We start from the raw sequence: 15,000 nt of genomic DNA, 5'->3' as shown, positions 1-15,000 counted from the left end.
TCCCAGCACCATTCGCGCTCAGATCCGCTTTTACGATTGCCGTAATATTGCCTTTCGTATTATATCTCCCTCTGCACATTTTCTTAACATTTCTTTGCTCTTTGCCAATATTGACTTGGGGAGATCATAGGTCTTTTCGTTAGACTTTGAACAGCTTATTTACAATAGGCATGTTATTCACCGTCCCCATATTCATTGATCGGGGGTCCTTATCTATAGAAATATTCACCATTGCCTTATTTATTTATTTTTATGCGTTAGGTGAGCCAAGAGAAGAAATATGTAAAAAAATAATTCCTGCCCACAGGGACCCCGATTCGAGTTCGGCCGTTGGTCATCCTACCCCATCTCTCTGTTCCACTTGTTTCCTGTCACCATCTCAGACTGTCCTATCAAAATAAAGGCATAAAAAGCCCCTAAAAATATATTTAAAAAAAATAATACAATAAAATAATTCCTATTTTTTCTCCAGAGTTATAAAAGTGTTGGATGTCTTGTGTGAGCACAGTTGTAATTTGTCCTGTGATAAGGCTTTCTGATCCTATTACGACCTCATGCTCCATAAAACACTACAGGGCGTTTAGGCTCCTGCTGCAGCGCCGCACATCATTAACCGCTGACTATTCTTTTCTCTTCTTTCTTTCGCCTCTCTCTTCATCCTCCCACTATACTTTTTCTCTGCTTTTGTCCGTCTCATTTCTATTCATCTATGCCTGTATCTGCCTCTGCCTCTCCCTCTCCCTCTCTCTCGGTTTCTCTGTTTCTGTTTCTCTCTTGCTCTCTCTCCATCTCTCTCTTTCTCTCTCTCCCACTCTTTCACTTTCATGATCTCTCTTTGTCTTTGCTCTCACATGTTTCTTTTTCTGCTCTCTCTATTCCTCCATCTCTCTCTCTCTACCTTCCTGTTGCTCATTATAGATGTCTGAGAGCAGTAAGATCCGCATCCAGCCGCAAGGTGAGTTCTCTGTCCCTCCGTAATTACCGGCCTTCTCCTCCTCACAGACCCCTGTGCTCGGGCCATGGGAGGAGGGGATGTTGTTGTTGGCCATTCCCTCTCTCTCTCTCTCTCTCTCTCTCTCTCTCTCTCTCTCTCTCTCTCTCTCTCTCTCTCTCTCTCTACCTATCCCCTATCTCTTGTTCTGTCCATCTATTTCTCTCTCGTACACACAAATACACACACACACACTTTCTCTCACTCTAACTCTTATCCCTCCCTCTTCCCTATTTGTCTTTCCTTTCCTTTCTATCTCTTTCTCCCTGTCTTACTGTATCACATTCCTTTTCTCTGTCCCCACCTCTCTCTCTCTCTCTCTCTCATTCCAAATGCCTCTGCCCCCCCCCCTCTCTCTCTCTCCCTCTCTCTTTTTTTCTCTCTCTCCCATTCCAAATGCCTCTGCCCCCCCTCTCTCTCCTCCCCCCCCCTCTCTCTCTCCCTCTCTCTCTCTCTCTCTCCCATTCCAAATGCCTCTGCCCCCCCCCCCTCTCTCTCTCTCTCTCTCTCTCTCTCTCTCTCTCTCTCTCTCTCTCTCTCTCTCTCTCTCTCTCTCTCTCTCTCTCTCCTTCTCTCCCCTGGTGTCCTCTGTGCCAGGTCCTTGTCTCTTGATGGGGAGCATATTAAACTCCAAACAGGCCCATCTGCTCTCTCCACATCACACAGGCCAATGTGCCAGCTCAGGCATACAGTGCCAGGAAGGCTAACACCTTGTGTGTGTGTTTGTGTGTGTGTGTGTGTGTGTGTGTGTGTGTGTGTGTGTGTGTGTGTGTGTGTGTGTGTGTGTGTGTGTGTGTGTGTGTGTGTGTGTGTGTGTGTGTGTGTGTGTGTGTGTGTGGTAGAGAGAGAGAGAGAGAGAGAGAGTGCGAGAGAGCGCGAGAGAGAGAGAGAGAGGGCGAGAGAGAGCACAGGCTGTCACCTTGTGTCCGTGTTTGTTTTTGTGTAAGAGAGAGAGGGAGAGAGAGATAAAGACAGATAGAGAGAGAGAGAGGGAGCACAAGCACGACATGGAAGTAATGTAGTCTGATGTATCAGCCACTTTCACTTGCCGTTACTGGACTGAAATAAATAAATTGTGTAGTGGAAGCACTAGGCGGCGCCATGCTGGCTGGAAATAATCCACCGTAAGTGTCTGACATATTATGCTGGGGAACAAAAACACTCAGTGAGAAAGAGAAAACTAGTATTGAGAGGAAGACAATGAGAGTGTTCTGTCTTGAGGGTGTCAGTCAGCGCAATTTCATGCATAGAACATTCTGTTTTCAAATGGGATATTTTATTTATTTATCCTTTATTTAGCCAGGATTGTCCCATTGAGACTAGAGTCTCTTCTGCCAGGGAGTCCTGGTACATTATCAAATTGTCAATATTGTCAGTTTATAGCAACTTCTGTTGTGCTACCAGAATATTCTTGCAATACGGCCACTTGGGCCACCTTTTGAAATGAACAAAGAGCTTCATGACTCGTGCACAAACCAAGTACTGCAGACCATTCAGTTTAAATAAGTTTCAGTTTTTCAGGGTTTTTTTCCTTGCATGTGACTGCGCTTAATGAGAGATTTCCGTTTTGAGGGTGTCTGTGTCAAGTGCTACATTCAGTCTCTCCTGCCAAGTAAGGGGCCAGTGAAGATAGATCAGGGGTTCCCAAACTTTACCATGACAAGGCCCCCCGGTATATTCCAGCCAAGGCCCCCCTTAGGGCTTCCGTACACCGGCTCCGACAAAGTGCGACGCACTTTTGCTTCCGACATAATTCGACCCCCAAACCAAATTTCATACGAACATTGCATTGATAGTCAATGGGCGGCGCAGACAAAATAGAACTCGTCTCTGCTATCCGGCATCGGACAATGTCCACAGACATCGGCGCCAGTGTGCGTGGTTCTATTGAAAACAATGGAATCGAATTTTAGCTGAGCAGTGCTCAGCACTTCGTCGGAGCCGGTGTGCTGAAGCCCTTACATGGGTCGACTCATGCCACACTTTTTTTTTTCTCCGACGCATCCCCTTTCACAATCATTATCTAGATGTTATCTAGACATTATCTAGATGTGTCTCATTATATAAAACAATAATGATAATTGTAGCAATGTTCAGAGATGTAATAGATTATTATTAAAAAAAATTGATAGTATTGTTTATCTTATTTTTGGATGATTTGGTTCATGTTAGTTATTAGGTTAATTGAAATTATTAAAGTAATATTGGATTGAATTACTTTGTATTTATATAAGTATTGCACAATTACCACCCCCTTGTGGCACCCCAGGGGTCCCCGGCCCCCCACTTTGAAACCCACTGAAGAGGGACAGGGGGCTGTAGAGCTGTGACATGGCACCTGTCTGCTCGACTTCCCTTAGCTACAGCGGAGTAGTGGGAAGTGGGAACGGCCAATTAGTGCTCTCTGGAGTGACGGCTGCTAATCAGCCTGAGTCCACTGTCACTCTGGGCAAAGTTAAGGCTGCAAACCCCAACCAGACGCATTGATTTGTCAGTGAGGACACTTGCTCGTTAGACTGAGTCTGTTAGGGTTTTTCCGGCTCGTGCTATTTTTTAAAAACTTTCAGAATTGCAGTTCATATTACAGTTTCACTATGTATTATAAAGTTATTATAATAAAATAATATAATGCTATAATAATGTGTTCTCTTGCATTTGTATTGTCTAGTTTATATGCTGTCATTACATACACGTATATGGTGTAATAGTTTTCAGCCCTATGGGTTTTATCGGTCTGAAGGCAGTGTCGTTTGGTCATCGAAAGTCCCAGCATCTAAAAACATTCATATCGAAAGGAAGCAATCAGTGTTCTGTGATTTCCATTACCAAGGCCTCAGTCCCCGCCTATCGCTCACAGCCTTGTCTGTTATCCTTAAATCATCGTGTCTTTTATTCTGGTATCAAAGGTCATCTGTTTAGCAGCTTTAATTACCCAGCAGTGCTGTCAGACTGATCCCGGGTCAGTTGCTGTGCAGCGGGATGGAGCCACCTAGTGATGAAGGTTAATTGTGGGGCTGAAACTGATGAAGTTGGATAGATAGATTAAAGATGGAAGATGAGAGCACGGCCGCCGCTAGACATAAGCAGATTATTGCAGAGTGCGTAGGGCACCAACCAGGGCTTGAGGCACCAACCACTTTGCCCCCAAAATTGGGGCCTCTTAAACTGAGAAGAAAAAAAAATATTGAATTACATTACAAAAGAAAACATATATTTATTAGTTCGTAGATGATTATTATTATTAGTGTTAGTAGTAGTAGTAGTAGTAGTAGTAGTAGTAGTAGTAGTAGTAGTAGTAGTGTTATTATTAGTTTTTTGTTTTATTGTTATTTAATTATGAGTGGGGGCCTCCTGACCAGTTATGCTTCGGGCCTCCAAAACCTTAGTAGCGGCCCTGGATGAGAGAGAGAGAGAGAGAGAGAGAGAGAGAGAGAGAGAGAGAGAGAGAGAGAGAGAGAGAGAGAGAGAGAGAGAGAGAGAGAGAGAGAGAGAGAGAGGAGTGACAGGAGACAGATATAGACATGGGAGGTTTGAGAAATCGAGGGATGATTGGAGAGAAAGAGACTGACAGAGAGAGAATGAGAGAGAGGGGGGGTATGTATAGGAGTGGGAGAGTGTGAAAGTGAAGGATGGTTTGACACAGAGAGAGAGAGAGAGAGAGAGACTGATGGGGAGAGGGAGAATGTGAGGGAGATGTAAAGCATATCACCAAGGTGATGGCACTCAGCGGTGTTCTCCGCGTGAAAGACAGATGACGCGTGGCATGACCTTTTCAGGAAGTGAGGAACGCGGACGAATGCTAATTGCCGAGCCGCCCGCCCGGTTGCCTGTGACCTTGGCTAGGTCATGTTCTGCAGGAGGGGAGAGGAGATCATACGCCATGCCGACACTCAACAGGTGGCGATATGGTCAACACCTCAATTACACAGAGGGCACAGTCTCCTCTCTTTAGACTCTCTCTCTCTCTCTCTCTCTCTCTCTCTCTCTCTCTCTCTCTCTTTGTCTGTCTTTACCTGGCCATCTCTCTATATATATCTATTTCTGTATCTCTATCACTCTCTCCCTCACCCACACTCTCTTACTCCATCTCTCTCTGTGAATCTCTGCCTTACATTCATTCTCACTCTCTCTTTGAATCTACCTCTTCACCCTCTCTCTCTCTCTCTCGCTCTCTCTCTCTCTCTCTCTCTCTCTCTCTCTCTCTCTCTCTCTCTCTCTCTCTCTCTTCCTCCCTCTTTACCATCATCATCTCTAACATTTGGCTGTTTCATGTTTGTAGGCATTGAGACCCGGGCCGCGACAGACTTCAGCTGGAGAGAGTTCCTGCGGTGCTCAGGTAAGTCAGGAGTGCAGTCTGTCTCGTTAACCCCGACTCCACAGGGGGACTTAACAGCACGTTAACTGTACGAGTGTGTGGGAGATTTATCAACACATTTTGGTTTGTGTGTCTGTGTCAGTGTGTGGGTGTGACATTTGTTCTGTGTCTGTGCCAAGTGCGGTGTTTACTTCATAACTCTGGGGTAACTTGAGGTAAAGAATCATTGGTTGCTATGGACTGCTGTTTCCATAAACGTTGTGTTTTTTTAGCTGAATAATGCCTATTATGATATGCTGATAAAGTCGCGGAACTGATTAATACAGTAATGAAATAATGAAATTGACAGTAATGAGTTGAAATCTCACAGTGTTTTATCATTTGCATTCATCCCTTTCGTGATATTTATTTCATTGCATGATTTATTAAGTAATTCTGCCTGAATTAGTTTTGATTTGATTAATTTGATTAATTTAGAAAGCAGATTTTTGGCCACAACTTATCAGTACGAGTGTGTGTGTGTGTGTGTGTGTGTGTGTGTGTGTGTGTGTGTGTGTGTGTGTGTGTGTGTGTGTGTGTGTGTGTGTGTGTGTGTGTGTGTGTGTGTGTGTGTGTGTGTGTGTGTGTGTACAGTGCGTGCGTGTGTGCGGATGTGCGCGCGCACCTGTCTGTGTGTGTGTGAGTGTTTGAGCGTGAGTGTCCAAGTGAATCTCACTCTTTTTACTCATCCTTCTGGAACACAGCAACTCTAAAACATACGCTACAGTAGCTGTAATAAAGTGTTCTCAACTCTCTGGGTGATGGCAGAAAAGGCACTGCTTCAAACATGATCCTTAAAATGCTCTGAAGATTAAAAGGACATACGGTAAAAAAAATGCTCTGTCAGTACACCTTATTTAACAAAAAAAGCAAAAATCTGATACTATGTGTGGAAGAAAAAACAACTCTAATGAGTGAACGTGTGTGAACGTGTGTGAGTGTGCACGTGTGTGTGTGTGTGTGTGTGTGTGTGTGTGTGTGTGTGTGTGTGTGTGTGTGTGTGTGTGTGTGTGTGTGTGTGTGTGTGTGTGTGTGTGAGTGTGTGTGTGAGTGTGAGTGTGCATGCGTGTGTGTGTGTGTGTGTATGTGTGTGTGAGTGTGCGCATGCGTGTGTGTGTGTGTTTCTATGTGCGTGTGTGTATGTGAACGTCCGTGCGTGTATGTGAACGTCCATGAGTGCGTGCGTGTATGTGAACGTCCATGCCTGCGTGCGTGCGTGCGAGCGTGTGTTTCTGTTAGAGCTGTCTTTTTCATGTATGTGAAAGTCCATGCGTGCGTGTGTGTATGTGAACGTCCATGAGTGCGTGTGTGTATGTGAATGTCCATGAGTGCGTGTGTGTATGTGAACGTCCATGAGTGCGTGCGTGTATGTGAACGTCTATGCGTGCGTGTATGTGAACGTCCATGAGTGCGTGCGTGTATGTGAACGTCCATGCCTGCGTGCGTGTATGTGAACGTCCATGAGTGCGTGCATGTATGTGAACGTCCATGAGTGCGTGCGTGTGTGCGTGCGAGCGTGTGTTACTGTTAGAGCTGTCTTTTTCAGTGGCAGTGTGTTGATGAATGCGTACGTGTGTGTGTGCATCTGTGTGTGTGTGTGTGTGTGTGTTTCTATGTGCGTGTGTGTATGTGAACGTCCGTGCGTGTATGTGAACGTCTATGAGTGCGTGCGTGTATGTGAACGTCCATGAGTGCGTGTGTGTATGTGAACGTCCATGCGTGTGTGCGTGTATGTGAACGTCCATGAGTGCGTGTGTGTATGTGAACTTCCATGCGTGTGTGCGTGTATGTGAACGTCCATGAGTGCGTGCGTGTATGTGAACGTCCATGAGTGCGTGCGTGTATGTGAACGTCCATGCCTGCGTGCGTGTGTGTGTGCGTGCGAGCGTGTGTTACTATTAGAGCTGTCTTTTTCAGTGGCAGTGTGTTGATGAATGCTGCGGTTCACTCCTCTCTTTAAAGGGCAGTAATAAGTACAAGGCTTCAGCATGAATCTGCCAATGAGAAGGTCTCTCTCTCTCTCTTTCTCTCTCTCTCTCTCTCTCTCTCTCTCTCTCTCGCATAGACACAAATCAAGCTTGTTTGCCTATACATGGATTCGCCCTGTTTATAAACATGGTGTTGTGAGGAGGGGCAAGACACAACCACTGACAGCAGTTTCCAACAATCAGAGGTTGTGCGCAGCTAGAGTCGCACAGCCACGAGAAAACAAAAATGTAGAACCCATGTACGTATATGTAGTCACCGTTTTTCCTCTCCACACCTTTTTTAGATGCGTCCCACGCATCTCTATAAGAGGCTTTGTCCATCCGTCGGTCCGTCCGTCCGTCCGCCCGTGATACGTTTCTGAATTGTGATTCCCTCTGTGTCCACAGGGCGGCACAGAGAGTTCAGTTGCAGTTCAGCTTTGGCCAACATTTTCAGAGAAACATGGCGGCGATTTCTGTGATTTCCAACATCAAAGTTTTTGCTTCATTTAAAGAGCATACATGCTTATAAATACCACCACTATCATGGATTGGTGTAAAAATGCACTACAAACTTATTTGACACAAATAGGTTTCCCCACTTTGTCATTTGATCACTCGATGTCTTTAGCCAGCCGGGTAAGCTAGAGTTAGCATTCGTTAGCCTTTTACCACAACCAGGCAGCCACAGGCTTACATTGCACTAGGCTACTTCTTGTACAGTACTTCTATAACAATATAGTAAACACTACTTACAACTTGTAGACACTATGCTAGCGATTGAGTGATTCAGAGAGGGTATGTGTGCAAATGATCGTTTCCTGTTTGCTATCTGGCCTGTTCTGCCGAGTCTGTCTGCCGCGGGCTGACCGGGCAGCGAAGCTTGAAAGGCGGGTAAGAAGCGTAGCTAGCCCCGGTAGTGCGATCTTGCGAAATATAGGGTGATGTCCTATGCCTGACAGAATTTGAATAGAGCTACGTCGCCTACTGAAGACCCCTGGTTTTATCACGTTTTGGATGACACTGCTTTGTGCCTTGGCGTTAAAAAAATCTCCCATTGAACAATAACGACATGATTCACCCCTTCGATTTTATTTAGGCCTGTTTATTAGCCTATTTGTCGATGTTTAGATTCTTTCCTGCACGTGGCTTGATAGAGCTACTACCATGGTTCATATTAACTGGGCTCTAAATTTAACACTAGCTAACTGGGCAAATGCAGTTGAAATTTCAGTTCGGCTAGTAGAAAATACCAACTTAATAGGCATTTTCATTTTCATTAATAAGTGTGTGTTTGGGTAGTAAGATTAACATTTAGACTACTGTTCATTTTGACTGGTGAGGGACAAAAAGTTTGTTTTGAATAGACTACTAATGTCTGGAAATTTGGATTTTAGGCTAGGCCTACTTGATCTATTTGAAATCCCATGATAGGCCTACTTTTTCAAATCCAGGCTTATAGGCCTACATGGTAGGCTTCCTGATAAATTGCCTTGACAGGTTATGAGGAGGCCTGGGGGATATTTGGTCAAAAAAGGTTGAGAACCACAAGCATAGAGGGACGCATCTATTGTCCGCCTGTTGGACTTGTTTTATTTTCTTCTGATTATTTTCACCATCATAATGATTGCCTCTGCCATCTCTCTCTCCTTTGCCTTGCCTCTGCCCTGCACCTCCAGCTGAGCACTTTGAAATAAAGTTCTTCACAATACCGGAGTCCTTGGGGTCCACTGCATATGGAGCGCTCTGCACCGTATATCACTTATGGCTGTGCCATTAATATCTTCAAAATAGAGAAGAGAAAAGAGCACCGTGTTCAGTCTGTACTTTCCTCTACAATGTAGGGAGCAAATCCTTAAAAGCTGCACCATCTTGTTGTTATTATTATGAAAGCCGGGAATAGGAGGAGTACACTTTCAAAAAATGGATGTATAGCGCGCGGCACTGAAAAGTGGATTTGTGCAAATGTCTCTAAAGCAAATGTCCCTAAGATGGTTGATCAAGGCGAAGTTATAATCATGAAATTGTTCTAGAAATTGTTCGTAGTGCATCATTCGCCATTTGTCCTTTTGTGATATTTATTTCACAGCATGATTCCCACTTCACCTACCTCTCTAATTGTTTCGTGAGTGTTTACCTCCTAAGTACTACTACCGCTCCCTCTTCTATCTTTCTTTCCACCCCCACTAGCTGAGGATAGCTGAGGATACAGCTGAGAGGGGGCGGTGCTTAGTTGCCATTGGGGGGGGGGGGGGGGGGGGGCATTAGTCCATTTTATTTTTTAATACTAAGCTTATGATGAGGTCAAGGGGGCATTGGGGGGCTTGTAATGAGGTCCAGGGAGCATTTTGTTCAAAAAGGTTTGAGAACCACTGGTCCTTGGAGTAATGTTTGAGAACCACTGGTCCTTGGAGTACTGTTTGAGAACCACTGGTCCTTGGAGTACTGTTTGAGAACCACTGGTCCTTGGAGTAATGTTTCTTTCTCTCTTGCAACCCCTCTCATCCACCCTCCCTTTCTCTTACTCACAACCCCCCTCTGCCTCTCTCTCTCTGTCCTTGTCTCTGTATGTAGTAGTTCTTTGTCTTTTTGTTTTCTTTTACTCTCTCTCTGTCTGTCTCTATGTCTCTCTCTCTGTCTCTGTCTCTGTCTCTCTCTCTCTCTCTCTCTCTCTCTCTCTCTCTCTCTCCCTCCCTCTCTCTCCTTATCTCTTGTCTTTCTTCATCTTTCTCTTGCGTTTGTCTGTCTCTCTCCTTCTGTTAGTCTTTTTTTCTTTCCACTCATCCACCCAGTGTTTTCCACTTGCCTTGCTCATGTCTGCGGCCTGAGCAGCAGCCCACTGATTGCCTCTCCCGCTGTCTCCGCTCCTTTGCCTAAATGAAAGACATTATTTCACGCGCTCGCTCGCCTGCGGCCTTCAGAAGCCAGATTGAGTGTGGCGAGGCCATTTCTGTGGCAACAAGCTAGAAAAGGTGGCAGAGGGTCGGACCGGAGGAGTTCAGAGTGGAGAAATTGGAAAGTAAGCGTGTGTGTGTGTGTGTGTGTGTGTGTGTGTGTGTGTGTGTGTGTGTGTGTGTGTGTGTGTGTGTGTGTGTGTGTGTGTGTGTGTGTGTGTGTGTGTGTGTGTGTGTGTGTGTGTGTGTGTGTGTGTGTGTGTGTTAGGGCTGTGCAATATATCAAATTTATGTCGTGATATCAATATTGTTGTCAAACAATATCAAATTTGAATTCGATTTGAAACAATATTTTTGCCATTTGTCTTTACTGCCAAAAGATAAGTTATGCTAAGCACAATACATTCCCCTCCACTTGAGCCATTGCGAGCTCAGAGCAGACTTGCTACCCAAAACTCATGCAGAACACCACTGTGTGTTTCTCTACGTGGCCCTCCACTCACACTGTTGAAGGGAGGAAAGAACGTGAATCCTTTAGCACAATTATTTGTCTTTAAAAGAAATATTGTCTGAAAAAATCGTGATATCAATTTGACTGAAATAATTGTGATATTGATTTTTCTCATAATCGAACAGCCCTAGTGTGTGTGTGTGTGTGTGTGTGTGTCTGTGTGTGTGTGTGTGTGTGTGTGTGTGTGTGTCTGTGTGTCTGTGTGTCTGTGTGTCTGTGTGTCTGTGTGTCTGTGTCTGTGTGTGTCAGGGAAATTGCTCTAGCCACCAGCACCTACAAGCTCATAAAATATAGAGGTGATATTTGTTTGGTGATTTCTACTTTTTTTCAGCGGCTGGAAAAGGTTCCTACTTTGCGAAGTGGCATAACTTTGTTTGCCGAGATTTTTTATGTGTGTGCATGGGTTGGCGCATGAGTGGTTGCGTTGAGTGCCTGGGTGTGTGTGTGTGTGGGTGTGTGTTTGCGTGCGTGCGTGCAGGCCCTCCGACAGGGGGGGGGCAAACGGGTATGTTGTCCCAGGCTCAGAGAAACAGAGGGCCCAGAATTGGGCCACCATTATATTATATAGGTCTATATTGGGTAGGGGGCCCTATCAGATGACTTTGTCCTTGGCCCAGCAAAAGCTGTCAGCGGCCCTGCGTGAGTGCATGCGTGCTTGTGTGTGTGTGTGCGTGCGTGCGTGCGTGCGTGCGTGCGTGCCTGTGTGTGTGTGTCATAATGTACAACTCAGGTGACGGTGAGGGTGAGCTTTGATGAATGACACACCTATGAGCTTCATCCTCTTCCTCTTCCTCATCTCTCCTCATCACCTCCCTGCCCCATCCAGACCTCACAGCACTGTGCTGTGCTGCACTGTGTTACAGAGCCCTGCACAGGGTCGGGTACCCGCCGCGAATTTTCATGAAACGGGTGAAAAATGTTGCATTGCGTCGGGTGCCGGGTCGGTCCGGGTCTGGATTTCACATTTAGAGTAGAGTAGAGTAGAGTAACTTTATTAATTCCCAGGGGGAAATTCAGGTATCTAGTAGCTTACATAAATACACAAATAAACGAATGCCCACATGGACATTTCAAGACACAAATAACACAGGAATAGTCAGGGAGGGGAAAATAAAAATAAAAATAGTAAAGATAAAGAATGTGAAATTTGTGAAATTGAATGTGAATTTGAATTCTGCCGGGTAGCGGTTCGGGTTTGGCATGTAGTGTGACGGGTTCGGGTGGGTGCGGTTTGTGAAAATCTGACCCATGCAGGACTCCGCTGTGTTATCATTACGAACCCATGCCATGCACACTGAAGCACATCAAATATGCAGCAAGGTGCTGAGGTGTCAGCTGTGTTGTGTGTTGGGGATGATTCTCTGTGTTGTTTTTGTGTTTTTGTACTGGGGATGGTTCTCTGTGTATGTGTCTGATTCTTGCGTGCGTGCGTCTGTGCGTACCGTGACCGAACATCTATGTCTGTGAGTGAGTGAGTGAGTGAGTGAGTGAGTGAGTGAGTGAGTGAGTGAGTGAGTGAGTGAGTGAGTGAGTGAGTGAGTGAGTGAGTGAGTGAGTGAGTGAGTGAGTGAGTGAGTGAGTGAGTGAGTGAGTGAGTGAGTGAGTGAGTGAGCAAGCTTGTGTATACATGCTAGTATATGTGTGTGAGGTAGATGGCTTGAGTGTGTGTATGTGTGTGTGTGTGTGTGTGTGTGCGTGCGTGTGAGCCCCACCAGCCTGCCGCAGCCCCAGGGGTGTTGGGGGGGGTGGGGGGATTAGGGGTGTGGAGGATGGGGGGTTGGGGTTGGGGGGGGTTGGTCCAGCCCTGCAGTCCTGCGGCGCCCAGAGGGAGCCTTGCTGCTTGTTGCCACTGTGTGATCTGTGGTGGAGTTTAGGCAGACAAAGGGCTCGGCTGACGTGCTCGGAGTAGCAGCGCGCTGCTGTCTGGTCTGGTGGCAGCCGACTCTGGCGCTAATCACCATATCGTTGTAATGCTCCACTTGCTCACTTGCCTGCCTGCTTGCCTGCCTGCCTGCCTCCCTGCCTGTCTGCCTGCCTGCCTGCCTGTCTGCCTGCCTGCCCTGCCTGCCTGCCTGCCTGCCTGCCTGATCTGCCTGCCTGCCTGCCTGCCTGCCTGCCTGCCTGCCTGCCTGCCTGCCTGCCTGCCTGCTCGATGCGACTCATCAAGTTGCTTTCTTCTTCTTTCATTGTCATGCTGCAAAAGAGTTTGGCATGTCTTCATTTTTCTCTCTCCATCTCCCTCTGTCTCTGTCTCTCTGTCTCGCTCTTTCTCTCTCTCCTTCTCTCTCTCTCTCTCTCTCTCTCTCTCTCTCTCTCTCTCTCTCTCTCTCCCTGTCTCTTTCTCTCTCCCTCTCTCTCTCCCTCTCTCTCTCTCTCTGTTTCTCTCTCCCTGTCTCTTTCTCTCTCCCTCTCTCTCTCTCTCTCTCTCTCTCTCTCTCTCTCTCTCTCTATCTCTGTCTCTGTCTCTCTCCCTGTCTCTTTCTCCCTCCCTCTCTCTCTCTCTCTCCCCCTCTCTCCCTCTCTCTCTCTCTCTCTCTCTCTCAGTCTCTCTCTCTCTCCCTTCATTTTGTTCTTCTCCTCTCTTTGATTCGCATCCCTCTCTGTCTCTCTTTTTTCATACCGCTGTGCTCCACTAGTGACAATGATACAATAAATGACTGTTAAATCTCTTTCACTTGCTCTCTCTCTCTCAGCTCTCTCTCTCTCTCTCTCTCTCTCTCTCTCTCTCTCTCTCTCTCTTTCCATTTTTATCCATCTCCATCTCACTCTCTCCCTGTCTCTCCCTCCCCCTCTCTCTTTGATTCACAGCCATATCTATCTGTTTTCATGGCCCTGCGCTCGGATATTGTTGTTGATGATCTGAAATATTTTGCTCACATTAGGCTGGCTGGCATCAGCCAAAGCCCCCCTCCCTCCCTCCCCTCTCTCTCTCTCTCTCTCTCTCTCTCTCTCTCTCTCTCTCTCTCTCTCTCTCTCTCTCTCTCTCTCTCTCTCTCTCTCTCTCTTCAGCGTTTCCAGTAGTAGAAATTATGACTTGGCTTTTGTCTCCCTTGTGTTTGTCAATACGGCAAATTTGCCTGGAAGCTTGCCTGTGGCTGTGTCTAAGTGTCAGGGACATTTGAGGAGGAGGTCCTCTATGTTTTTTGTCAGTCCAGTCCGGCACTGGGCTTTGATAAAAAAGGACATTCATAGACATTCATTGGCTAGAAAATGTTCCTACCTAGGCTCCACAGATAAGTTATTTTTTGTTTTTATTGTTTATCTTTTATTGATGTTTGTTTGTTCTTTGTTCCACTCTGTGTGTGTTGTGGCAGAGATCAGGTCTTGTCAGGCTGTCCAGTACAGCAAGCTTTCTTCTTTACACACACACACACACACACACACACACACACACACACACACACACACACACACACACACACACACACACACACACACACACACACACACACACACACACACACATACACACATACACACATACACACACACGCACACTTTTTGTAGTCGTTTCTTATTTCTTTGTTTTGGCCTGATAGGTGGTGGCATAGATCCCCTTCTGTTTGTCTTGCCCTTGGCAGAGCCCACCTTCCAGACTGACACACAAACACACACAGGCACAGGCACAGACACACACACACACACACACACACACACACACACACACACACACACACACACACACACACACACACACACACACACACACACACACACACACACACACACACACACACACACACACACACACACACACACAAGCACAGACAGACAGAGAGACAGACAGACAGACAGACACACACACACTCTGTCTCTCTCACTCACACACACAGACACACACACACACACACACACACACACACACACACACAGGCACAGACAGACAGACAGACACACACACACACACACACACACACACTGAGTTCAGAGCACTATCTCTGAGCTGACAGGCCTCCACTAAATCCAGCCGTGCCTCCAAGTCATTAAAAATGAGTTTAATTACTCTGCTCTTGATCAGCCCAATGACATGTGCTTCCACTAATGAAGAGTGCCACTGCTGCGTCTCGTTGGGTGTCCAGGGCGCTGGGTAACTTACAAAAACATGCACCACAGTAAAGTGGCAAGAGGGGATGGAGGGAGGGAGGTGGAGGGGTAGGGGTGTAAACCAGGGCCATAGTGGCGATTCGATTCGATATCTATTTCTTAGGCCAGCGATTTGATTATTTTCGATACTTTCAAATCAGTGGTTCATATTTTGTAATTTACAGGATTGGCTTAAAGGA

The 15,000-nt window shown here is 46.3% G+C and overlaps 1 protein-coding gene across 1 annotated transcript in view; it reads left to right on the top strand.

The window, feature by feature from the left end:
* Positions 1-15,000, top strand: part of glt1d1 (glycosyltransferase 1 domain containing 1) — a 79,023-nt gene that overhangs the window by 16,925 nt on the left and 47,098 nt on the right. The window contains exons 5-6 of the mRNA XM_063194767.1: positions 919-955; positions 5,271-5,327. Coding sequence (XP_063050837.1) covers positions 919-955; positions 5,271-5,327 — 94 coding nt within the window. The remainder of the gene's footprint in view (positions 1-918; positions 956-5,270; positions 5,328-15,000) is intronic.

This window comes from Engraulis encrasicolus, chromosome 3, assembly GCF_034702125.1.
Source record: "Engraulis encrasicolus isolate BLACKSEA-1 chromosome 3, IST_EnEncr_1.0, whole genome shotgun sequence".
NCBI lineage: Eukaryota > Metazoa > Chordata > Actinopteri > Clupeiformes > Engraulidae > Engraulis > Engraulis encrasicolus.
Note: the sequence above shows the minus strand (reverse complement) of the source record. Positions and strands in the feature narration are given on the sequence as shown.